The 27,033-nt window shown below is 41.7% G+C and overlaps 1 protein-coding gene across 2 annotated transcripts in view; it reads right to left on the bottom strand.

Annotated features, from left to right (window-relative positions):
* The window catches only part of dock1 (dedicator of cytokinesis 1), a 160,369-nt gene that overhangs the window by 120,713 nt on the left and 12,623 nt on the right, over nucleotides 1-27,033 (bottom strand). The window contains exons 2-18 of one of the 2 annotated variants that reach the window (XM_041066538.1): nucleotides 21,624-21,707; nucleotides 21,203-21,243; nucleotides 20,996-21,051; nucleotides 20,359-20,455; nucleotides 19,677-19,825; nucleotides 18,963-19,098; nucleotides 16,649-16,806; nucleotides 15,622-15,703; nucleotides 14,922-15,057; nucleotides 13,905-13,977; nucleotides 11,759-11,898; nucleotides 9,705-9,830; nucleotides 9,215-9,339; nucleotides 6,418-6,516; nucleotides 5,993-6,065; nucleotides 3,068-3,171; nucleotides 2,233-2,416 (exon numbers count right to left, since the gene is read on the bottom strand). In XM_041066538.1, the coding sequence (XP_040922472.1) occupies nucleotides 2,233-2,416; nucleotides 3,068-3,171; nucleotides 5,993-6,065; nucleotides 6,418-6,516; nucleotides 9,215-9,339; nucleotides 9,705-9,830; nucleotides 11,759-11,898; nucleotides 13,905-13,977; nucleotides 14,922-15,057; nucleotides 15,622-15,703; nucleotides 16,649-16,806; nucleotides 18,963-19,098; nucleotides 19,677-19,825; nucleotides 20,359-20,455; nucleotides 20,996-21,051; nucleotides 21,203-21,243; nucleotides 21,624-21,707 (1,863 nt within the window). The remainder of the gene's footprint in view (nucleotides 1-2,232; nucleotides 2,417-3,067; nucleotides 3,172-5,992; nucleotides 6,066-6,417; nucleotides 6,517-9,214; nucleotides 9,340-9,704; nucleotides 9,831-11,758; nucleotides 11,899-13,904; nucleotides 13,978-14,921; nucleotides 15,058-15,621; nucleotides 15,704-16,648; nucleotides 16,807-18,962; nucleotides 19,099-19,676; nucleotides 19,826-20,358; nucleotides 20,456-20,995; nucleotides 21,052-21,202; nucleotides 21,244-21,623; nucleotides 21,708-27,033) is intronic. The other variant, XM_041066539.1, reaches the window with a different exon arrangement.

The following is a 27,033-nucleotide window of genomic DNA, read 5'->3' as shown; positions in this document are numbered from 1 at the left end:
AACAACTCTCCCCTCATCCCAGAGATCTAACCAAGGCCTGTTCCGCAGTCCACGGTGACCTCATTAAAGAGGCTTTATGTACATTTGCTGTGCATGTTATTGGGGCCACATTTAGAACAGGATCAATGAAAAACCTACTTTTCCGCCCATGCAGGTCTTTGCTAGACAGCAAAGATTTACCACAAGGTCACAATAGGCCTCTGCATTAGTATGGTAGCTGGTAGAGACAAGACTTCTGCTGAAGAACGATGTAAACAGAGAGCTGCTGTTCTTTGTCAAAGCCACTAGCAAGTGAAAACCATGTGTGTGTTTTTCCTAATCATACAAAAAGGTGTTGAGATGGTTCCTTAACTGCAAGAGGCGTAAAACATTTGAAACTCCTACAGTCCTGCAATGTGAGAAGAGACACAAAAGAAACAGCATCTGAGATTATAATCTCAGGCAGGGCAAATAAACAGAAGCAGCCAGACAATCACAGGTTTTAAACAAAACCTCCAGGTTGGCCAAACTTACTTGGAAAAGAAAATGAAGGTAAACCGTAAAATTATTACTCAAAGTGCCTGTTGTAAACATTCATTCACACAGTTTAGAGAATAAAGTCCTGGTTCAACTTTGACCTACTGTACTTGCCGTGATTGTGGCTGCTTTCAGTTTTACCTCCAAATAAATTGGTTTGCACTGCCTGGCTAAGCTTGTTTTGTTTCCAACCTGTCTGACTGACTGACTGAGTGATTGTCTTTCTTGCCCCATCATGTTTTGTTTGGTGATATCACCATGTTTCCAGATCATGCCTAACTGATATTAATCATGGACAAATATAAGATCCAAACTGTAAAATAATGATGACGTTCCTTAATAAAATGAAATATTTGGAGAATAGACCACTAGAAGCTGGTGTTCTCTGGCCATGTATTTCTGAAAGAAGGATTTAAAGTTTTAAAAGAATTATATCATATTTAGCACCTGAAGAAAGTAACAACAGGTTTGTGGTGCTTCTTTTCACAGGCCTACACAAGGATTATTCAGTGAGAGCTCTGATTGTGCAAACGGCCTACAAGGTGCTAGACCACACACAACATCAATTTACTTCAACAGTTCACTCTGAGCATTTCCGCTCACTCTATTTAAAATTATCTTTGCATGAATAGAGACATAAGGGCATGATGCACTTCTTATTCAAACAGGGTGTTGCTTTGGGCGAGTAAAACAATTAATTTCACTCCCAGGTAAAGTTAGCCCGCAGTGAATCAGTCCATTCTTCATTCTCACTCTATTTCGGGCTGTGGCCAAAAACACTGAGAGGAATGAGAAAGCTTTCATTTTGACTCTAATTAAAATGGTGACTCAGTCCTGCATACAAAAAAAAACAAAAAAAAAAACAAAGCAGCACAATGCAGCAAGCGCAGGGGAAAGCAAAGCAGACAGTTAGGATGTTTCTGTTAAACTAACTAACTGTGAAATCAGAACTGGAAGCATTTGACCACTCACACACAGTACACCAGCTTTTCACACAGTCTACACTGAGACAACCACAATGTTATGAACACAATCTGCAAATACCAACACGTCCAAGAGGGTTTACTGTAATGTCTGCTGGGATTTATAAACATTTTTAAAGGCTGAGAGGAATGCAAGGGACCAAAATCCTTAATCAATGAGCCAAAAGGCAGAGATGGGGACTTTCCTAGCATAATAAGTGTAGATCCTCTCAGCACACTGGGAGATAAATAAAAAACAAAAAAACTCTGTGCTAGATTGACAGCACTGAACAGAGCAGAGCTGTCATCGCTCAGCAGAGATGGAGTCAAATCTAGTGACTGAGACTGACTGACAGAGGGGAGCTGAGGAAGAGAAAGTAGGTTAGAGGGAGGAAAGGATGAAGGAAAGGCTTTTAGTGAGGGCAATTGTCCAACATGAGCAGGTGGAAGGAGTGAAGGATGGCAGAGGTCCCAAAGTCCTACTTTAAGTGATATATGGGTACTGTGCATGGATAATCTGTCTTTCAGTCAAGACAGAGGCTGTGGTCCAAAGCTGATTTCAAAATACAAGGGCAGCCTGGTTAAAATATATTTTTTTTAAAAACTAATTTTCTTCAGTGAGAACTCTTTTAACAAGTAAATGTGAGAATTATTGCCCCAGGCAACTTACAGAGGGGGAAAAAAAGGATGAAATCAAAAATAACATAATGAGAAAAGATACAAATATGAGCTATGAAAGTACAAAGGCTCTTACCATTCTGTGTAAGCTTGGTGGAGCAGACCAGGGTGGAGATCTGGAAGGAGTCCTTGCTGATGGTACAGTTGCCCAGGTTCTGGGCGCTTTTACCGGTGGTGGCGTAGCCCTTCTCCTCCAGCTCCAGCTTGGTGGCAGGTAAGTTCAGGTACAGAGAAGAGTCTTCCATCTTCTTCGCTTCTGCCTGGTTTTCCAGGATAAGATTCAGTCAATTATTGAGCAAATTTCCAATTTACAACTGAGGTAGCACAGGGAGCTCATTAATTTTTGCAGTATAACTGAAATCCGCATCTGCTGTTTAAGGTGTGATGAAGTGTTATGTTCTATTACGGTGAGTTTTTGGTGAGATGCATTTTCGTTGTGTATACTATCAGCAAAACAAATTTTTTTCAATGGAGTTTTTCTGCCAGTCACTGCATGTGAGAGTAATAACAAAACTCTTCGCCAAACAGTAACGTTGACTGACAATGGCGATGCAAAAAATAAGAGAGAGAAAAATCTAATTGGGGGAATTTTCCCACATCAACTTTTTAATTAACATAAATGGGCACCGTGACGCAAAGGTATCATTATGCAAGGGATTTTAATTGGGAGGTAATTTCATTTCACTGTGGGGGTTGATGTGTACCCACTACACAATTCTCTATAGAAGGCAGTGAAGCTATTATTATGGCAGCTACTAATAAGACCAGCCAATTTTTCACCTACGACTCATCTCTGTTGTGGTCTTGTCATGAGGAGTGTGGGCCGGCGTGGCAGGTTGGCAGCCAATAACAAGGACACCAGAACACCAAAGACTGACTTTTAACCATGTTATGGGATATTTCCCATTTACCTTGTACACAATGAGATCGTGCTCGCCGTCCCTTAGAGTCGTCCCATCATACCTCATCAGCTTCACAAAAGACAAGGCGAAGATCTTCTCTGATTTGTCTTTTGCTGTGGGAGGAGGAAAAGAAACGTGTGAGGAAGACAGGAAACAGCCAGATGGGAGGAAATGTTGATCACTGCTGTTGTTTACTTTGAGATACATACTTTATTTTCCTGCTTGTTCACAAAACTTATGTTTGCTTTTTATGTATATTTGCAAACTAAAAGGCCAAATCTAATGTACAAATAAAAAGTATGTGTTTATATGAAGAGTGGGCACCTTTAGGAAATGAAAGGCAACTTGAGAGCTTATAGAGGAAGATTCCTCTGCAGGAAAATATGCAGCATGGCTGACTTTACAACAAGTCATTAACAAACTAGCACACTAATAAAACAGATAATCCCATATGTAAATCTCTGCACTACAGGCCCTGAGTCAGCTCCTGAGTTGGCACAAGTATTTACAGTTCCCTTCTGATGACTTTATTAATACTGTGACTGTATCTGTGCATGATACAAATTTGTTACTTAAAAGAAACTGACACGCTTTGTTTCAAACCTATTCACAGCAATTATGCATAGATCTGAGTAAACTGTGCAAGATGAGCAGCAAGCTAACTTTAAAAGACGTGAATAATCCACTGTATTTTAAATAGTATGTTAATGACATTAATGCAACACGGTTTGCCTACATCCCGTTAGCATATGAATATATACTGTCACTTGATCTCAGAGCTGCAGCTGTGAATTGTTTGTATAATCCCACCATGGGTACTGCTTGTGTCTATGTGCATACACGTGTGTTTGGGGGTGTTGAGGGGAAGTGCTGCAGAAACAAGTAAAAGAGTTATGACTTTGTCCTGTGACCAAGCTTTTGGATGGGGCCACATATATCATCATTGTGGATCAACAAGCTCAAATTTATGTGCAGGGAGACCTGATTCATCGAAGTATCTCACGCATTCTATCTGCATAAATCCCCTCATTGGTTTGCTGCCTGCAGCCTCGCCTGTGAATAATTGCTGGGCTGGCATGAGATGAACCAGTGGAGGGAAAACATTGCACGCATGCCACCCAGTTGAGGAAAATGTATTAGTGACTTCCTAAGGAGAGCAGAGAGCTCAAAACTCTGCGTTTAGGGAAAAAAAGGTCACTTTCAGGAAAGAACTACTTTTTTGAGCTAATCAAAGTCAAGTCTGTGTGGAAGTTCGGCACACTTCCACCTCTAAGGTGGGCTGTCGCTTGAGATTTATGTGTCCTGTGCTACATTTTAAAGCCTACCCGCTACCCCACTCAGCAGGTAGTGGCATAATGACAGATGAAACAGAAGTGAAAAGATGGCGGGGATCTCTTATAGCCACGATGGCTTCTGTGATAGCAGCCATCAGTCTGATGAGGCCTGACAATGTTAGGGTGGTAATCTGATGCACTGTGTTAGAGGCGCCCTGATTCTCAACCAGGGGGCTGAGATACTGAGAGCATGAGCTCCAGTAGTGGCCTTGATGAGCAGCTCTGTCACTCTGTGTTTCTACTAAAAGTTCAGCACTAGCTAGGAGCAGCGGAGGCGGCAGGAAGGACACAGGCAGATGACAGCAGACAACTCAACGGACTTCATCTGGCAGCCCATCTCTGCTCTGCTTTGCTCCAGAAACTCTTCACATGTAGAGAGGTGAATTTCCCTGTTTTTTCTGGAAAAGTGTGTTGCCACTAGAATGTAGACAATATATTTTAAGCTACTGTGAAATCTGCATTCTGCCTTTTAAGGGTTTGGAGTTTCCTTGTCATGTACTTGCACATGTAAGCATTCTAGTATCAGAAATCTACATTAACTATTATCCAAAGATGCAGACAATGAAAAACATGGGTAATTTGAGATTCATGTGTACAGGGATTTTAATAACCACATGTCCCTATGACGGGTTTAGTGTAGTAGTATAAACACTCACTGACAGGGAAATACATGACATACACCACACAAAAATTCATATAATCCAACCATTACACCTTTCCTCCATATCTCCCTGTTGTCAGTTGTCAGTGACGAGTTGGCAGCATCAGCATGCCCCTGCAGTCCCAGAGTCACTTGAGGTGAGCCAGTTTCTAAAGCAACCGTTACAGCAAGATAACAGCAAGTCACAGAGTTTCAAAGGAATGCCTCATAACAGCATTAGACGCCAGAGAAGCAAGGTGCCAAGCATGACAAGAAGGCTCTCCAAGTGGATTATAAGCCAGCACTGAGCTCTGAGACCCGGTCATTTCTTCCAAACCACCTGCATGCAGGTGAGAAGCGACCAGAGCTGGAGGATTTTGGAACTGGATGATGACAGCAGCTGCAGATTACTTTACTGGGGGAAAAGTATGCTGATATCCTCCCAGTTCTACTTCTGCCACATGAATTGATTGTTTTATATATGAACACCTGTCATGGCTCCTATTACCTCTCCAAAATACTTTTCCCTGTATCACCCCTTCTGCTGGAGGGATGGCCTCGCCATGTGGCAGGCAGATGGGGTGGCAAGGCTGCCAGTACCAGGCTTCCCTGCCCTCTACACCCACAAAATTAAAAAGGATGTTAAAAAACAGAAGGACATACAACACTGGCTGCATTCAGCTAGACACTGGTCCCACTAAATAAACGAGTTCCCACAGGCATTTTTCACATCCCAGCTGTAGTCTCTGACAAGCCACTCAATGGCATCGCTTTGTGCAGGGGCACGCTAATGCCTCTGATTAATGTGACAAAGGGTGAGCTTCAAAGTATTTATCACCATGCAACACATCTGCTTGCATTGGATATCTTCCATTATTTTTGCCGTGGACATTTTAGCAGCCGATCGGGCAGCTGGTCATCGGCAAAACTGATTGTCCACATGCTGACATTTGTACTCACAGTCCTGCGATGAGCGGTGGCGAAAGGTGAACCGCAAGTGGCTCCGGTTTACATCTTCAATAGGAATAGCGACCTGAAATAAGGGGTAGAAAGGGACAGTGAGACGTCCATGTCCATGCACACAGATTCAAAAAGCTGCTTTTTGGGGTCAGGACAGGAGCACTGAGTGTTTAATGTACTGAGTGGTTTAGTGTTCATTACTGTTTTTCTATGCATCAAAGCTTCATTGGTTATTATTCAGCAGACACTACAGTCTTCATGCTACAAAGTTCCAGTGATAGAAACCTGTGTTGTGATGAATAATGGATTTAAGAACTATATCAAAGGGAGGCATTGCAGTCAAGGTGGAAAATAATGACTAAAATGTTACTCAGAAGAATAACGAAGAAGAAAGAGTGAGGAGGTACAAGTAAGGAGAGACACACCTTTATTGTTTCAAACCAGCGTGGCTGCTTTACTTGGTAGTAGATGACAGACTTGTACTCATTGATCCCCTCATCTCCAGCTCCAGGGAAGATCACATTCTAGATAAAGAGAACAAAAAACACATAAAACAAGTTATCAGCACAGCTGGTTATCTGGTTACACTGGCTTAGCTGTAAAAGAAAAATCACGATGGTTGAGCTATTATCACCCTGTCAAAACATTAGCACACTCACAGCATGTGGAAAATTGACTAGCACTTATTTCATAAAATGTAGTCCCTGGGGCAGAAAGTCTCAATCTAGCAGAATGGCCTTTAGAAGTCTGGATGCACTTTATGCATGAGCACCTGCCTGTTGGCTGCCAATCTCATGACAGCATTGTGGAAATAAGAAATAAATTAGAAATTAATTATTTAAGAAGGAGGGGCAGTGGCTCCCATGCAGGGAGAAATGGAGGGAAGCCAGGCACAAGGAGGACCAGCTGGTGCTGATGGATCCAGCCCTGTAAACTGGTCTGCCTAGTGGGTCCCCGAAGTTTCTGCAACGGGTTAGGGTGCGTATGTAACATACTATTTGCCCCACCGAGGGAAGGGGGGGTTAGGAGTGACAGGGGATGGCACGCATGCCTTGTTTTCGATCAATCTGCCCTCGGCCAGCCTACCTCTTTCCTTCCACTCCTGCAGCTGACTCCCTGGCCTGCTAGTGCTCCGCTGCTGAAATACTTTAACACTAATGGTTTCTGACAACCAGCAATTATGAGGAATAACAGGCCCCGTCTCCCCCAGCCACGCTGAGCAGATTTGGGGGGCCAGGTGCAAGCTCCTGCAACTCTGCCCCTTCACTAAGTGGCCAGAATTCATGACAGTTTCGGATTTTGGAGAGACGAAAAGTGAGAAAGTGGCCTCGGCCTAGCTGCAGGTGAGAAAGCTTTGTGGGGGTGTGCTAACATGTCATGGTGATAAGAAGTAACTGTCCAGACTCTCATTACAAAACATCACAAATCCTTTTTGAGACAGAGCAAGGATGACCCTCCTGAGGCAGAAAAAAACCAGAGACACAAAAAGATAAAGGACAGAGAAGAATGGAGGTTGAGGAAGGTTGAGACAGAGAGAGAAACATCCAGAGAGAAAGAGGAAATAAAACTTGCAAAGCAAACCTATTATAAAACTTCAGCCTGAGTACTTTTGCTTTGCTTTCCATTTTGCTATTTTCAAGTGGCTAATGTATGGAGGAATCTTTATTCTATTACATAAATGGCTTGATGACAACAAATAATGTTTTTTCTTTTTTTACTTTGAGCTTGTAGTAACTGTGACTCCAAGCTAGAGTCAGGGTGAATTACATAGAAAGTTTCTCTTTATCAAAGCTCATATCAAGCTGCAGACATTAAAGTGACAGACGGGAAGTGGCGGTGCCTCTCGTGTCAGAAACAGAATTTCCTTTCAGCCAAATCCAGGAAGGAAGAGGGAGAATTTAACCAATTAGCACTGATCCCTGGAGAACCGAACAGATGAGAATGAGCATTTCTGTGAAAAGTTGCAAGACAACATGCTGAAGGGAGCTCCAGAGCCGCAAAGACAACATGACCATGACACTCGCAGATGTGATCAGTCTCTTGATCACTGTCGACCGCTGTCATTGATTCCAATCATTACATCCCCAAGGCTTTGATAGCCCTGAATGCAGACACACAGTAAAATGTTCTACTGTCACTGACTGAGTGGGGTTAGGCAATGTATACCTTTATTTAATGAAAACTACTACAAAAGTGTCAATTAAAAGTGGACATTAAAAGTGAGCTCCCACACACACACCTCCGGCTCCAGTTCCTCCCACATACTCCTCATGTCCAGCTGTTCTGAACCTCTCATACGCCCCATTAACTGACGCCCTCCACAGAACAAGAGGTAAAGTCAAGCCGGGACTGACAATAATTAAACATCAGAGAAAGGGGTCACTGGCTAGAAACTCTAGATGAAACAGAAGCTTTATTAGGACATTAGACACTGATGGGCTGGCACACAATTAAAAAGTAGACAGCACTCGGAAGCTAAAGCGCATTAAACATTCCCTTCAACGTGCAAATTGGTGGCCACCATAATGATTTATGCTTAATTGTTTGTGTTCCTAGTTTGGGTTTCTTGAGTAATTTATTGCATTTAATGGTGTTAAGCTGCAAACCTGGATGTTAGACATCCATATAAGCGGCTACAACAGGTAAGACTAAAAAAACTGCAGACCACCATCAAAATTTAACTGACTGATCTCTGCACCAAAGGCTGCACGTTTCACCAGAGTGAAATTTCCTTCTTTTCAGACAGCTTGCTAGCAAAGAAAAAGACAGGGGGGACAAAATTTTCCTACTAACTTCATTGGGAAAGGTAATTAAACCAGAGGGGAAATGCTGGTCTCATATCTTTCATCATTTGCAACTTTCAAACTATGCTGCCCACATTGCCTGTTCGCACGAGTCTGTAACTGACTCTGACAATGATAAAGGTGGATTCCTGCACTGGTGAGCCACATTTTAAGATAGTCAATCAACCACAAAGCACCAATATTGCATTCTGTCATTTCTGGCAGGTGGCAAAGGCATTCAGTCTGGCCTGTGTATCACACTGTTTTATAGGAGTCCTGGCCAGTTAAGCAGAGTGCTGAGCTGTGTGGGATTAAAGAAAGCCCGGTAAATCACAGACTGAGAGACCAATTGGCTATAGCACTTGTGTCCTGAATACTGAGAATGAGCTGACCCAGGGAAAAATACCAAGGTAAGTAAGCGAACATTCCTCAGTCATACCTCCAGTTTCTTGCCGTCCTCGTCATAAACAGACATGGTCACCTCAACGTTTTTTGGTGTGGTCTTGCTCCCTTTGTCAAAGTCCCCCTGAACCAGAGTCACGTAGATGTCGTTTCGTACATCACCTTTAGGAAACGGAGAAGAGCGGGTCAGGAAATCTTCACTTTTCACAAGCATTAAAGAGTTTGATGTTCACCCTTTTTAATATATGTATATATGAATATTACTGGATAACTCGTTATATCTTAGTTGGCATAAGTGGATATCTGGCACCATACACTTTATGGCTGACTTCAGTCCATTAAATAACTAATGTCTTAATCAAACCTTAATGAACTATGATATGTTCTTTTCTCCCTCATTCACATTTTATAAAACAGTAGATCTTAACTCTGAATCACTTTTTGAATGAATGAAGTGTTGAGGCAATCACATTTAAAAGGTGACTTCCAGATACTGGCAGCTAAGATGAAGCTTTTTAACACTCAACCTGGCATGATGATCTCAGGAAAGCCCATCTTGCGAGCCACGGCTGTTGACCGGTCCACCAGGTGAGGGAAGTCCTTCCTTATGTGATGGATGTCTCCAGGAAGCAGCTTCAGAGTCACCCACAGGCCTGGTGATCCATTCAAAGCAAAGAGGTGCAGGACCAAGTTAACGTCGGGAGAAGGCAGCGTGAAAGCAAAATGCCCCGGGAAAATACTAAACAAATATTTCTTCTTGTGCTTTCCACTCTCAGTTGTCAGAGTGACATGTAACAGCTCCTGGGCAAGACACTAAATAGAAGCTACCCTCTGGGATGTGATTAGTAAAACATAATAACAGAGGAAACAACTGTGTGTGTTTACCTTGTCCTTGGTTGAAAGTGTGGTGTAGTAAGGTGTGCATAACTCGAGTGACAAACCACAAAATCTCTATTGTGTGACATCAAAGTGCTATGTTACTGTAGCAAAAAAAAAATCATTGTTGAGCCCAGACAGCTGTCATTTCTGTCACGCAGGCCAACATATACAGTAAAAATACTGCATGATAAAGAAGCAGTAAGTATTTCCTATATGCAGGATGTTTGCTTTGGCCTAAACAGCACATATCAAAAAAACATAAAAAATATTTCCTCCAGAACAAACAAACAGATATTACATACCCAAAATGAGAAAAAAATTAAAAAGAAAATCTCACTAACATCTCACTGTAAAATTCATGATAATGTCCCCAATGCCCCAGACTTCTTCATTAGGTACTCTCACTTTTTACATAACTTACATTTTTTTGTAGAATACTTAAATTGCACAGTAATTCCCAGACTTAAATAATCTAGTCTTGGAAAATCTGAGAGTGTGACGCTTATGAGGAAACTCTGTGGCTCTGAATAACTCTGAAACAAAGGGCCTTCAGGGGACTTTCATGGGTCATATTTTCTAACAATTTAACACCAGTAGCTGCTCTGCTTTTCTCCTGGTTAGAAAAGCCTCTTTTCTGCAGACACTGGACGCTGTGCCAACTTCAGCTCTGCAACCACTCTTAATATTCTTTCAGGAAAAACAAAGCAGCATAGATACACACTTCTGAACTAAACTGAACACCGAAAATTGTTTTTTTAAAAAAAGCATCCCATAAGCTGTCATCCTGTAGTGTGCCCCTTCACAGGCCATAAAAACGAGCAGTGGTTGTAAACCCCAAAGCTTTATTTACTTTCATTTTACAAGCCCCATATTGTTATGAGTGACACATCTCACACTAGCCTAGCTGGAAGCCTTTTGATATGCGAGTGTGACTGAAACAGCTGGTCTCAGTGCTCCGCTGTTCTTCCCAGTGTGGGCCGGAGCTGATCTGACATTTATCCAAGCACATCTTCATAGGGCATGACAATGCCATGGAGGCTGTCATGTTGTTTCTCCCCTCCCAGCACAAATCCCTTAGATGGCTAATGTTGTTCTTCTAAACACAGATGTCAACTCACTGATACGGTCTAGTTGCTGCAGCAGACTCACCAGCTTAATTAACAGCTGGATTACTTAGATCCTGTAGTCATGGTGATGAGGCCAACTATTTATAGTACGAAAAGTGATTTATAACGTGAGCACTTGACAAAGAATTATGTTCTTATTAGCAAGATGAACAGTTTCAACACCCTGCCAGTATGTTGGGAGTAATGGTACTTTGTATGAACCACTCTAAAATGTAGCATGAAAAAAAAATCAAGGTTAAATTTAGCACATTTCCTTCCCTGACTTCCCTCTGCTTCCTTTAATGTCAACCCAGTCCAATGTCACTTCGAGAAGGTGATGTCTAGAAAAATGCAACATCAAGTGGTGCTAACTTAACTAAGGACTGCTGGGGTTTTGATGAACTATTGACTGAGAATCTTCATAAAAATTATAAAAGACAATTTTCTGATCAAGGTTGGTTTTTCATCAGGTCCTGACTTAGTACAGACATTTTACAACATGAATAAGACATAAATTTTATTGATAAAAGTCGGACAGAACTGTGATGAGTTTCCTCCTTGGCCCCTCGTTCTTGTGTCTGAACTTTGCACTGTACCTTGGCCCTTGTGATTGACCTCTTTGGCGGTGATAACTTTGTTGATGACTGTCTGGAGGAAGTCGTTCTCCCCTGCCACCCTGGGTGAAAAACGGGAGATGTTCAGCTGCTTGTGGCGAATGGCGTCATCCAACGCTAGCCTGCAGTATGCACACGACAGGCAAACACCACAGAGAAAGAAGAGATGGCGGAGAAAGAGGAGGAGGAGCGGGGCAGGAGGAGCCACAAAGTGACGGTTGTGAGGAGGGGAGTGAGATGAAAGAGAAACAGAGAGAAAGAGAGAGACACACCGAAGAGTGATGCGAATACCGTGACAGACACAAAGCCACTTGTTAGCAGTTAACAGTGAGGCAGGATGGGTAATGAAAGAAACACACAGAGAAATCATCGTTTAGGAAATGATGCCCAGTCAGCATTTACAGAGCCACTGCAGCAGTGGGAAGCTTGACCTGCCCGCAGTCAGTTTTGAAATGTTCTCAATGCAGGAAACCTAAAATCCCAGGTTGTAAAACCCCAGAATCCATCCAGTCCCTGACATACAGTCCCTCTGCTTTAATGAGAAAGCAAACTAAGGTATAACGTGTTTTGTAGCCCACAGGGTTTCAGGTGTACAAAATACCAAACTGTCTGATACGAGTGATGTACAGAGCATAAGAAAGTAGCAGATGTGATCTGGGAAGCACCACATGTGTGGCAGCTGTGAGAGAAATGTGTGCAGTGGGCGGGGACGGCATCTGCAGTGTAGAGGACTCTAAGTAAACAGAGGAAGAAAAGCATGGAGGAGAAGACAGTGATGATGTCAGCATGGAGTAAGCAGTAAAGGATCTCTGTGATTCAGACTGTCTTGAGTGCGTCCAACAAATCAAAACCAATCCAAGCAAGGAAGTAGAATAAGGGAGAGCAGAGATTTGTACATTCACGGGACAAAACACTGTAGGACAACAGGCACAAGACAGATTTTCCCTAAAATTTACAATAAGTAAATTTTCACAAAACTGCTGAGTTGGACACTGTGGGACATTTAAAAGGTATTCAAGACAAGGTGGGAAGAGAAATAAAAAATGTAATACTAAAAAAAGATTTAATTCAAATCGGGATTGTTATTCTGTTTTCACTATCAACTGTCTTGATTGTTTTTGTTAAATTTTAGTGAGTGTTTAGAGAACAGTGACTGTCAATCAGAATTTCCCAGAGCCCAAGGTGACAGCAGATTCTCACATTTGAGAGGCTGCACTCAGAGAATGTTTGGCATATTTGCTTGAATCAATTTGTAAAACTGTTGTCAATTAATTTTCTATCATCAACTAATTGTTCATTTCAGCACAACATAAAATAATCCAACAAATGTATCATCTAAATGCAAGTTGGTTTGTGCCCACACAACATGCCAGAGATGAGGTCAACACTGTCTCAGACTAATAATGAAGGAGTGTCTGAGAAAAACAAGAACAAAGACTATTTCAGCAAGATCTTGATCCATCTCATCCATTTCTGAAATCCATTTCCATTTCTGTTTGGATGCCAGCAGTCTATCCAATTACATCACTACGTCATACCTTCTCTAAATAGCTCCTTCACTTCCTGTCTCTGCTGGTCTTGAAAAAAATGTCCATTAAAGGGTTGAGGAGCTGCTATTTCAAAACATCATCCGTTAAAATTCAGTGGCAAATATTCCCACTTGGACATAAATAACCCCTTGTAGATCCTGTTCTTCTCTTCACACTGGAAGGCTCTAATTTCCATGATTTATGTTCACAGATAAAACTGTTAAGTGAGGTGATCTGCCAGCTAAACTGCCTGAATCTGAAGCATTTCCAATTATGCAGGAAATCAAGCTAAGGAAAAGGTTACTCAGGCTCTGTACGCCGTCCGACGAGAATGGCAGCAGTTAATGAGATTGCCTTAATTGAGTCAGCAGGGAATAGGGGAGCGCTACTGTCTTTAAACCCCTGCTAATCAGATGTCAAGGATTCAAGGCTTTAAAAAAAAAAAAAAAAATTACAACCACAAAATAATGGAAATAAGTGTAAGAGCAGAGCTATATCAGCGCTGCTAGTTTATGCAACATTATCCCAATCTTAAAGAAACTCTATGCTCCTTCATCTATAGATGTAATCCATTTTGTGCTGTTGGACAATGCACTTACGGCTGAAATGGGATAAAGTGCTGCTTGTCCTCATCGTCCATTTTTCCTGTTATGATGTCGGTGACATCCATTACTGTGGAAAAACAAAAAGATGGAGGTTAAAACATTTTCAAGGCCTTAAGAGTGTAACATGGCTGTGACTGAGATACAGATAACTGCATGGTAAGGCCACATTAGGAGTGAAAGCGGACCAAACAAACAATGGCTCTTCTTAGTTCAGCACTAATTAAGGCAGAGGCAAAGCTGTGCTGGAAAAAAAAGCCTGTTTTCTGGTCATTTCAGGCGAAATCAAGTCTGTTCTGACATCTGTGAATGTTGTAGCTGTCACAAAGTGAACAGGAAAGGATGAGTCTGTGAAACAAATGATCAGATTCCATAAATGAAACGATAAAACCAATGATAAATCTTTCTTTATATTTCTCGTCTTTAGTCACAGAGGTATACGCAAAGTCAAAGCTGTGTATGAAAGCACCTTTATAGGCCAGAGGTCAACCACGTAAAGCTCTTTATAACTATGTCTCAAAAAGAGTAAATCTCAAAAAACAGGCTCTCCACCATGCTGTGTACAGCAGAAATGATGAGGATGTCTTAAAATAAGCCATCATAAATCAGGCTGTCATTTACCTTTCCTTCAAGTGGCACTGGGAAAAAGACAAAGAATGGGAGGTATAATTTTCTCTGTTGGACAACAGTGGGCAAAACGCCAATCTAATTAGTTTACGAAACGCCTGGCAGCTTGCCAACAGGATATAAACCAAAATCTAATTCTTCTTTCTACTTTAGCTGGATATCTCTGAATTTTAGCCAATATATTTATTCATCCATGCAAAGGCTTTGGCACAATACTTACTTTAAACTGTAACACAAAATAGGGGATCTATGCAAATTGTTTATACACATGATATTCAAATTTATACAAAGTTCTTAAAAGTAACATCTGACTGCAGTATTACAACTCAAGCCTTTCAGCTGTTTTTGGAACAGCGGCGTACTGAGTTGCTGTGTAGTCTGCTTTACCTGCCACTCCAAAGGGTCTTCTTAGTCCTGACGTCAGCTTCTTGGTGTTGTTGTCTCGTAGCTCCATGCGCCCCACTCTGACAATCTGACACACAAAGCTGATCTTCTCTCTTTTAAGATCTTCACTGCCTAAGTCCTGAGGATGGAGGAAAAAAAAAAACACAAAAAGTTATGAAAAACTGCAAATGATATAGCTAAACAATGACTTACACTTTGGATAGACAAATAATAAATTACTACAATCAGATTGCACAATTTGAGATCACAATTCATCTGGATTTACAGTGCCATCTGGCAACAGCCTTTTTTTTTTTAGGCTACAGCAATATCAGGATGCACAACAACAGGTAAAGTAACAGCAGCTTCTTAAGAGAAGATGAGTTTGTGTTAGGGGCAAACTTTTCACCACAAATCACTTCAGCAAAATCTGTGATTGTGTCCACAGATTCATTTCCTGCGGGCAATACCTTCCAAAACTAGCAAAGTGCTCCCGCTAGGTGCACGCTGACCCTTCTGCCCTTGGGCTTCCATTAGATAGAGGTGACAGCCTTGGCAAACACATACAGCGAGCCAGGCTCTTTCTGAGAGAGCTTAACAAATACAGGCTCTGCAAACAGGCTCCCACATACCTCATAACATGGCTGAATAAACAGTGCACTACCAAAGGCAAGCGTGCAAACACACAAGCAAACACACTCACTGTGAAGACCGCCCGCAGATTATGAAGCTGGTCTATGTCTTTCACCAGACCTGAACTTGACCATTTCACCAGGTAGTTTTCACTGTGAGGGAGAGATGACAGAAAAAGCATGACTCATCATAATAATGTGTCTCAGCAAATTCTCATATTTGCATTGAACCATCAACCATGAACATAGAGAATTAAAGCAATCAGATGAGTTGCATTAACTATGGTTTCCTTGAAAAGCTGCAGAAGGCTGAATGTTAATCCAGACACCCATCCGCTTGGGAAACAAAATACATGACTGATGTTGGATGCAAAAGAAACATTCCACAGCCAAGCTGCTCTACTTCTGATAATTTGCTGTCACAATCCTAAAACAATAGAAAATCCAAGGGGCAAGCAGCTATACTTGTTCTGGTCATGTTCTTGCATGGCGTGCCTGTGTGTTTTTGTGTGTACGTGTGTGTTAGTTTGTACTTGCTGTGATACTTAACGGTTCTGAAAAATGTAAGTAAGCCTCAAACATCAAAAAGCCTCTAGACATATTATCTGGTACATAAAAGACTGTGGATCTGACTGTGAATCAAAGCTCATCATCTGATGACTCGATTTTACTTTACTGCATTAGTCCTGTGAAGGGAGTAAAGAAAAGTTACGAAAAATTGCTCACACTGTTGCCTTGAAGTCAAAAGCGATGACTTATACTGTAGGGAAACAAATCCAAATCTATGACAAGCAAACGCTATAATTTGGAACAAAACCGAAAAACACAGTATAACTTGAGTATTTGACTGATGATTTGAAAAGAATCATGTAAGCCACAGGCAAATACAGGAGAACAGGGGGGGTACAGGATGTATGCTTCATTCTTCTCTATCCAGTACAGACGGCCCGAGCACATCATATTTAAACTTTTCAAAAATATGGCAATGCTTAACCATACTTGTGTTTGAAAATGTGAGTAGAAAGAAAGAAAGAAAGAAAGAAAGAAAGAAAGAAAGAAAGAAACGAAAGGTGAGTGGATATACACCCATGGGTTTACCTGATAAACTTAGACTCCACTGGGTCATAAAGTGACATGAGAACCTCTGCGTCCTCACCGATCTTACACACCACGTTCTTTAGAGTCACGAAGAGGGCAAATGCTGGGGTGGAAGCAAACTTTGCTTGCCTGGTCAGATCAATATTCTGCTTCTGAGACTGTCAGAGCAAAACAGAGGTATCACATTCAATACTGGGCATACTTCCATAGCATTCAGTCACATGCAGGTAGGCTTCAGGCCTGTCTAGTTTGAACAATGAGCTCATCAACATCAGAGTATGGAGAAAGAAACACTGTGTGTAGGTGTGGCTGGTAACTGCACACCAAATTATTAAATGTCAGGCAATACCTCTGTGTCTTTCTGAAAATTTAACAAGTTAAGAAGCAAGATTTAACAATGTCTGTAAAAGCCATCAGAATTCGTAATAATGCATTCCCTTCTGGAATAAAAAGCTTTTACGTTCACTTGATCTCTAGGACTGCACATACAGTAAAAGGTGGGATGATTGAGTGATTCCCTGAATGCCCTTCAAAAATATGCTGGGGCCACACCATTAATATTTATCACATTGACCTGAACACTTTCTTATTGCCCATGCATATGCAATAAAGACCTCCGGATGAAAAGGTCACGTAAGATGAGGCTGCAGGGCACTTTGCGTCTGGCACTCCTACATACTGCCAGCTGACATTCAGGTGAGGGATACCACTGATACGCCAAGTAAAATAGACAGAGAATCTGGCTGCGTTCCTGTATCAGTCAAGCTTCTTTGTGTACAAGGCATGGCCACATTTTTACCACTGCACTAAAGTTGCTCAAATGCCAAAATGTCATTCCAGACTGGACCACAGGGATTCTGTGTTTTTCAGGCATTTTTATTACCTTGAAATGCAGTTTGACTGTTTGATTGATATTTTATGTCCTTTACAGGGATTACTCAAGAAACAAGTTATATGTATTATAAAATAAAACCAGTACTATAATGTAACACTTTTAAAACAAGACTACGGCCACGCTAGCAGCTCTGTGAGACTAGTGCTGCACGATTTGATGAAAACGTGCGATTGCGATTATTGTGGACAATATTGCGCTTTGCGATTGCGATTACGATATTATAAATGAATGGTGTCATGAGTCCACTTGCTTGACTATCAAGGACAACACAGAATAATGATAGTTTGTGTATTTCTCAACTCAAAACATACACATGACACACAAAAAAAATACAAAACCTGAAGATTACAGACTGTTTGTTCCAAATAACTTAATATCAAAAATTTAAAAAGTTTTAAAACAAATATTTTCAAAATGTATCCGTGATTGTACGTTGTGGTTCTTTCAGGCGGTTTTCAGTTTTATCTTTCACGTTACTTGGTTGGGCTTTTATTTGCATGCACTCGTCGAATTTCTCTCTGTGTTGTCTCAAATGCTGATAGAGATTGGTCGTATTACCTCGGGACGTAGCGACTTTAGCTTTGCAGGTTTTACACAGCACGTCTTGCTGTTCAGGGTCGTCATACCTGAATCCAAAGTATCGCCATACAACAGAAGTAGCATTTATTTTCGCCACCAACTCTGCTTGTCCCACGTGTTCCTCCTCAGCGTCCATGTCGGTCACTACTGTTTGCTGAAAGCCGGAAAGTCACGTGACCATACCTGCGGCTGCCCACAGCGTGTGGATGTGGCGTCAATTACTCCACATTGGTTTATATTAAATCGCAAATCGCAGTCTTTAATCGCACAGCGTGACATCGCGATTGCGACTGGGATTAGATTAATCGTGCAGCACTCTGTGAGGCTAGCATACTGCTGTTTAGCAGATGTAATGTTTACCATGTCCACCATTCACAAATTAGCACCGAGCACAAAGCACAGCTGACGTCATGTTAGTTTCGCAGCCATTAAATCATTAAATAATGTATCAGATAAAATTTTGTTAAATATTATTTTGCATAGGGATAAAACAGACACTACTGTAGAGGAATGCTTTCCCCAAATGGAGACAAATGAGGGGTCATCTTAGACAATTATCTGGAATGAAGAGCAGTTGTGACCCTTCTACCCTGCAGTGTTTTTTTTTCATAATGTGAACACTGTAACTGCCCCTGTTTGACACTGGCTGAGATCCAATGATCCAGAAAGAACAAGATAAAGACGTGACTACATTCAGATCACACTGTGCATATATTCACTCACACCATGCACAATTTTCTTTTACTTATCTTTGATATACCATCTGGATAAAGACTAGATTTTAACTGCAGGTATAAAGATGGTGTCCATAAGGGAGAACCGGGCCCTCCTTACTGTTACCTTCTCCTCTTGGATCCGGTCCTCAATTTGTTTGGAGGCCGTCTCATGTGCTCTGAACAGGCTTATGGTGCTGGTGAGCTCTGGGTCCAGTATGTTTCCATCTTTGTCTCTGACCACCAGATCGAGATCCAGGTACCTTGCATAAAAATGGGGGAGAGTTAACGAGTGCCACCACCTGCCAAGGAAACGGCACACATCAACTGTACACTGCCACTCCCTTTGCCTCATTTTCTCCTCATATAATATTCCCTCAGCTCCACTGTTTTCTTTCAAAGCTCCCCTATTTAGTTCAACTCTTTCTTCTACAGAGCCAGTCAGCACAGACAACAGCATGCTGCCAACATGCAGTCAATGTAGTTCATCACCTCATCCCTGCTTCTGCAGAGGCAAAATCCATTTCTCTACCTGGCCAAAGGTTTAGTTTCATCACAGGAGCAGAATGGAGCTTCACAATTTTCATTTTCAACCGATTTTCTAGGCCCAGTGCAGACACAGCAAGAGCTGTCATTTCATGATGGAATACAGTATGGTTTGCTGAAGCTAAATCCCTCCAGTTTTCCTCAAGCTAAGCGATGACCTGTCATTTTCTATTGACTGACATTGCTGACCTATTCCAACAAGAGTCACTTTTTCGGATAGATATGAGGATAAAGGGATATAAGCTGTGGGGAGGGAAGGACAAGACTAAAAAGTCTCTAAAGACTGGATCCTCACTTGTTGCCATAGTCTATCTTGGAGGTGACTCTCTGTTTGAGCTCTGTGAGCTCGTCCTGGGGGAGGGTGCCAGACAGGATCTGGGAACGCCATTCGATGAGGTCGTAGATCATGTCACGGACAGAGTTGAACATCTCGCGCTTGTCCCCCTGTCGGCGGAAACAGACAGATGAATGTATGTACAGCTTAGACACAGGAGAAAATTTAGAACGTCCAAGTGCTCTTGTGTCTACATTGTTCACTGTTAAGAGGACTGGTTAATCTGCCCGTTCAGCTGTGTCATTACCAGCAGAACAGGACAGTGTGGATGAACAAGGCTCTTAATGGATGTGACCAGGTGGAATTTCTTTAAGCCAAATTCAACAAAAATTTGTGAAGGTAAAACCCAGTAAATGCCTGATCCTTACTGAAGTATGCCTCAGCCTTTGTTGTGATATGTAATAGAGCACTGTATCATACATATTGTGTATGTGTGTGCATGTGCGTGTGCGTGTGTGTGTATATATATATATATGCAGCTTATTAAACATTTATGGCCATCATTTTTTTCCATTTCACATATGTGCTAACATATATGGCAAAACATATCCGTGATAAGCTCTTGTATAGGCACTAACGTGCACTGTATGTAACATGAGTGTATACGTGTGTATTTCCATTGGGAGAGGACAGGCTGGCTTACCACATATAAGTCCCTCCATATTGTAGCCCATTCCCGTAGTGTGGTGGTAACCTCCTGAACCAGGGGCAGCTCAGTGGGAATTACTGTCTCCTTTTGCCTGCAGTGATGGTAAACAAATTTGATCCAATGATTCTTTGTGTGGTTTCTGCCCTTTCCGCTCCACACTGGGACAATGTGTCTGATCTCAGACATTGTGTGAAGAGAGAAGGGGTGGGAATCTCTGAGGATATCAGTTTCTCAAAGCCTTTTATTGCAAGCAAAATCATCACATATATGTCCCTTCTACTGTTAGTATAAGACATGTAGCTTGTTATCCAAGTAAATTCAGATAAATTTCACAGCTTTTTTCAAATCTTTCAGTTCTAATTTTATCTGTTTCTCAAGCTTCTCTGTTGAAGGACTTTAAAGCTTAGGGTTCATCTTTCTCTGTGCTGTGCAAGGGAAATTAAAGGAGACAGGTCAAAATAAATAACAGTGCCACGAGTTGTGGAACAACAAACATGTCACATCTTATCAACTGCAAATAATCTTACATACAAATGTGACAAAAGAAGAAGCAGTCTTCTTGCGTGTGAAAAAAAAAAAAAAAACTCCACAAATACATGCCATTCAAAACCAGAAATACAGAAGTACTGACCCGCTGCCCTCGACTGTGGCCTCTTTCAGGTGAATGTAGCAAGCAGGAAATATGCCCTGGAAGAGGAAGAAATAACCATGCAGAGAACACTATGGTATCACTGGGACAGAAGTTGAACAGCTAAAAAACTGAAGCTATAAAGGAGAAACCTTTTAGTCACAGATACAGACATGACAGTGTCAAAACCATTGGTTACTGGCCACTCACCTTTTTGGATTTTCTCCTCAGCCTATGTCCCCTGTACCAGTCTGATGGAGAACAGAATTATGTTAAATGTAAGCTGCTTTCCCCATGCATTGTACACAAGAAGGATACCAACAACAAAGTCAGTAAAACCTGCATTAAAGTAAACCTTTTAAGAAAGTTGGTTGTTTTCAAATGAGGAATAGCACCTAAGTTGAAAATAACAACACTGTGAATGTATCTCACCTTGAGCAAAGCAACACTCGCAGGTGTAAATGCCTGCATTTACAGGCACACACCATCATAATCACTAACATGCCATCTTATTGAATATGTGTACAAAAAATTGACAAAACAGAAGAGGTGCTATTGATGACAGGAAAATAATGTCCAACACTGGCGTGTCAGCTCTGATCATGCATGTCACCAATAAACCTGTCCTCACCTTCATATGTCTCAAGTATGTGCACTGTGTCTCCAATCTGCAGCGACAGCTCCTCCTCTCCCCGGGCATCGTAGTTATAGATTGCTGTAGAGAGATGACAGAGGACAATATAAGAGGAGGAGATATTACAGGAGGAGGAAAAAAAGGCAATAAAACGTTTGGCTCCCTTGTGGCGCTAATTGTGTGCCACTGCAATGTGTAGTAGAGGCATCACACATCCACAGGATGTCCACCCACACCGTCTGACACAGTGATGGTTGGGCCTGGCACCATCGATGCTGTAATATCAACACATTTCTACCGCCCACTGAAAAGAAACCAATAATGATGGAGCATGCCAAAACAACAATAATGTCAGTGGAAAAGAGATTTGCTCAGAATTACAGGATGGAGGCAAAGAGATAGAGTCGAATATTGCAGCGTTCTTGATGTTCTTAGGTGTTCTCAGAAAAAAAACAAACAGGTGACATGAGGATTCTTGTCTGGTTTTCTAGGCAGCACTACAAAAGCCCATTTTTGTATAAAAGGCTTGTGTATGCAGAAGTGAGAGTAAATCAGCAACATGTTGTGACAAGTTAAATGAAGTTGCCGAAAGGAAAGGTGTGTTGCTATCTACAATATAACCAGTCACTTAAGTGCGAGGAATAAAATTTAGCAACTACAAAACTGTCAGTTGCGGATAACTGTGGATATATATCCGACACGTAAAAAAATCTCTTTTGCTGTGTTCTGACAAAACATTACTGGATCTGCTCCAAAAACCAATCACTCATTCCTTGGGCCTAACTTTCCAACTAAATCTGTTAGCAAGTATTTCAGATATCATGCCAACAAACAAACAAACAAACAGAGAAAACAAATGGGGAACAACACACAAATCTCCCTGGCAAAAGTAAAAACCCTAATCAGAAGACTATTCTAATGGTGCCACAGATTCAAGTGCCAACACACACACAGCATCTCACATCTTTTGTCAGAGATACATCAACATGTCAAGGTCATGTTACACCGACAATAAAATCCTGACTGGTGACACTTGTTCTCTCATTCAGTGAAAGGTGAACAGCGTGTCGCTGTCAAATCAACCATGACTGACATCTGTCTCACAGAAATGCTACAAGGGCACACACACACACACACACATGCAACCTATACACAACCTATACGCTGACAGCATGACAGGCGGATGTAGAGACAGAGGTGTTTGAGTTGAGAGGACACCTGAGAGGAAAAATGAGTGTGCATCTTAGGTGTGTGTGTGTGGGTGCGTGTGTGTGTATGCATGTCCTGCTGAGAGAAATGCATGCAGGGACAATTCAGCAGAGGTTTCCAGAGGTGAATGACAGCTTAATTAAAAAAGGCCCTCGCTGCAGGCACTGGAGTCTTCCCAGCATGCTGATGGTACATCAACTGAATCGACCATTTTCTACCACAATCACCAGCCATCTGAGGAGCTGATTATATTTCATTAGCATATCAGGTGACACACAGCAATGTTTTTTGGCTCCCAGTTAGCTCTTAAGTTGTACTGGTGGTCAGTTATCTAGAGCAAAGCATCTCTGCTTTTTGTCACGTTTGTTACCAGGGTGAAATATTTTTATATATTCTACTTTCCCACACAAGACTACAGCATGTCTTTCTTGTAACAGATTATTTGAAAGTCAGTGAAGTCAACAGATGTTTTTAAAAGTTCCACTTTGTGTTTTTGACTAACAGTCAGACAAAGTAAAAAGTATTTGTCATCATTACTGATTCTTCAAAAGTGAATGAACTGGATATCTGATTCTGTACAGGATATCAAAATGTAAGAATAAAACACTGACTTATGTCACATCCCAGCTACAAAGGCTGCTCTGATTACAGAGAATCCCAATTAGCAGTACAGTCTGCTATAGAAGGGGTCGGACAATCTTTTAACACTGTATAATTGAGTTATCAAGGGAACATAAGGCAACTTATAAAGGGTACAAACACAGAGTTATAAGGTACACGTCTGCTCCATCAGTTGCAAACAGTGTAAAAGGAAAAAAAAGTTTGTAATTTGGCAGAAGGTCTCAAAAATAACGACACCATAAAAGCCAAACACAAAGGAGAAAGACTGATCAGCAGTAAAGAAGACCCTCACTGACTCTGACTTTAAGACATTTCATGGGATGTTGGCTCAACACCATCCAAAAGTGCAACCTCGAAAATATGTATGACATTCAGCATGTGTAGGATACATCAGCCGGCCACTTCACCATTTAGTGGAGGGCCTAAAATGCCACGAGCAGCCTGTTTCATTCAGCACAGAGCCGTTTTGTTATCAAAGTGTATCTGCATATACACGTCCATGTCAACAATGCATTTTGTGATCCCCAGAACAATCCGCCGTGCCCGGCGAATCCACCAGAACACGAGCCGTGGTCTGACAATTGAACAAAGACCCCAGGAAATGAATTCAGTGGTACCCCACTGAGATACAAAAGGCACCTACAGGGGGAGAAAGCAACAAAACAATGAAAAGGGAGAGGTGGGATTAATCTGTGTGCAGCCATTAGAGAGCAGGCCAGTCACTGTACAGCAGGGCGCGCTCAATTAAACTATCATTAAGAGTAGCCAGAAAAGCCTATAAAGCCATCAACAGCTGCATCTGTGTGTTTGTTTGGAACTGGGTCACAGGTCCAGCTGATTCGGCATGTTATCTAAATGCCAGGTGCTGAGAGGGAGCAACCCAAACAAACAGCTCTGATAGAGACATAAAGCTTCATATTTCATCTGAAAATGAAAAACTGCCCCCGTGATCACTGCCAATAAGACGAGGTCTCATATCAAACAAGTGGGAGCTCAGAGGACCAGTGGAGATTCTCACTGGGCAAGAGGTGCAATTACACAATGAACACAAACGACAGCCAGGGAAGGTGCTGACTAAATCACAATCATAAAACACAATCTTGACATGTGAGGCGATGATGGTGCAATGAAACACGGGAACCAAAGCGATAATTGTCACGTGGGGGTTGAATGACAGTTCTGATTACTCATACACCTGTATTTGCATACCCAAGAGTAAACTGATGTCAATTAGGAAGCAGTGAGGGAGAGAAAATCCATCATAGGAAGAAGACGAAGAGGATGAGGAAGTGGACCATATTCTCCCTGGAGTGTGGCATGCAAATGATTTTCCGGAAACGGGATAAACAGGAGCATTATTTGCCAGAGGTTCATTACCATACATAACCTGTTGCATAAGGTTGTGCAAACTCCGAGAACATTATCATCAGAGGAAACGTGCGAGGAATCAGATTACAGACCTATCCACTTACCCAGCGCACGTCTATGCCCTCTCCACAATTATAAGCGGCCTCATCTAAACACTGAACTGATTGTAATTCTACACTTTGGGCTCACTAATAACCTGTACTAATCCACACATAGGATAACATATCATTACACTCAGATGAGAATACAGTACACTGGTGAAGGAGGGGTGGGAAAAAGGGAGGAAAGAGAAGTGCGTAGAAAGTGCTCATTGGGAAAAGGCCGAGCCTCTTGTTGTTTTGTATAAAGTCCCTGTGGGCTGTAAGCCCGCACTGAGAGCCAGGCAGGAAATCCCACATGAGAGGATTCTCCAAGAGGAAAAGGCAGAGTGGAGCATGAGGCAACTCTCAGCTTGGACTGGGATGAGCTTTTGAAGAGCCAAACAGGCAGAAAATCCTGGAATGTCTCGAAGCAGGTAGATGACGTCAAGTGCCCTGTCCTGCCACGACATGGCATCTCTGCAGCAACTTGGTCTGTCCAGAGTGACAGGAAAGAAGGATGAGAAAGAGATCACAAAGAGAAAGTTGGCAGGAATATGGACTGATTTTCAGAACCCACTGTCATTCACTGGTTCCCCGTTTGTAGTTTGACAGTTGATCCGTGCTGTGTGTCTTCAAAAGTTGAACTATTTTCAAGAGTTCGCTTTGTGCTCTGTGACAAATTAATAGTTGTGCGTGTCCACTGAAATTCAGTGATTTCAAAGCATTTTTCCCAAGCAACACGTTTGTGTGAAAATAACCCCTGAGAGCAACTTTGACAAACTGGATTTAATTGAGAATGAATTTTGAAGCAAGAAACATTTTTGAATTGAATTGTGACCCAGAGAATCATAACTGAACCATAATATTCCCCAAGATTTTGATGTCTACTGTGGATTCACTGCAGACACCTAGCATACTGTTAATCCCTTTTGTGATACTGAAAAGGAGGATTACAGAGTTTATGTAAAAACAGGCAGCCTCGGGACTTTGTGCAGTTTCATCCAGTCTGATCTAACCTTGTATCTAACACTGAAATGATCGACCAATTCTTCGATCACTCACAACAAAAGTAATCCGCAACTGTTCTGAATTACTTTTTGTCATTTTTTTAAGCAACAATTCCTTGTTGCAGCATCTCAGTTGTGAGGATTTGCAGCTTTTCTTTGTTTGACTGAATAACTTTTTTTTCCCTACATTTTACAGAAAAATAGTCAATTAATTGAGGAAATAACCAGAAAATGAATCTGCAATAAAAGTATCTGTTGGTTGCAGCTCTACTTGGCTCCTGAAAGAAGCATTTGGAAGGCAGCATAATTTTGTTTGTTGCTGTCTTGTTGCTGACATTTGAAAATAGCCAGCAACAAGACAGACGTTTCAGTTCTCAAGTCTATGGTGCGCTCATGGAAGCAAAACTGACACTTGATCTCAAAACTGAGAATGATAATGATGTGTGGATTATTTGGTACACACTTCATTACATCTCGCATCACTCGTGCCTGTTGACTTGTTTTGTGAAAGGCTGTGGATAAAATAGCCCGAGCAGCCCTGTATGAGACAGATGGGGAAAGACTAAGAATGCAATCACATTGAGACAAACAGAAAGAATTGCAGACAGTGAGAAAATAGTAATATACAGTAATACTGAGCAAGGGAAAATGAATTTTATACACTGCTTAACTTGAATGAGGAGGAGTTCAATAAGCACACAGAACACCCTTTTCCAGACAGCAGGGCTGAATAGAGGATGATTATTACACTCCAGCTGCACTATGGGTCTCTGAGGAGAAGGAGTCAGCAGAGAGGGGTTACACACACACACGCACGCACACACGCACACACGCACACAGAGCAGATACAGTGTTCTCTACAGGATATATGAGATTGTAAATGACAAACCCAGACTGACTGAAGAGATCTGCTTACTTAAGAGCACGAGACTGCATGGCTACATTATACACATGGCCACATACACACACCTTGAGCAGTTTCATTTTGATGGCTCGCCTCACTGTAGAGCACAGTGGGTTAAACTCAACTTTGCAAAGGGAAGATAATAACATCAAACTATGTCTCATATAGGGCTCTGTTTCTAAAATGTTCTTTCATTTGGGGACATACCAGGATGTCTT

Source organism: Toxotes jaculatrix, chromosome 21 (genome assembly GCF_017976425.1).
Source record: "Toxotes jaculatrix isolate fToxJac2 chromosome 21, fToxJac2.pri, whole genome shotgun sequence".
Taxonomy (NCBI): domain Eukaryota; kingdom Metazoa; phylum Chordata; class Actinopteri; family Toxotidae; genus Toxotes; species Toxotes jaculatrix.
This window is presented reverse-complemented; position numbering and strand designations above follow the sequence as displayed.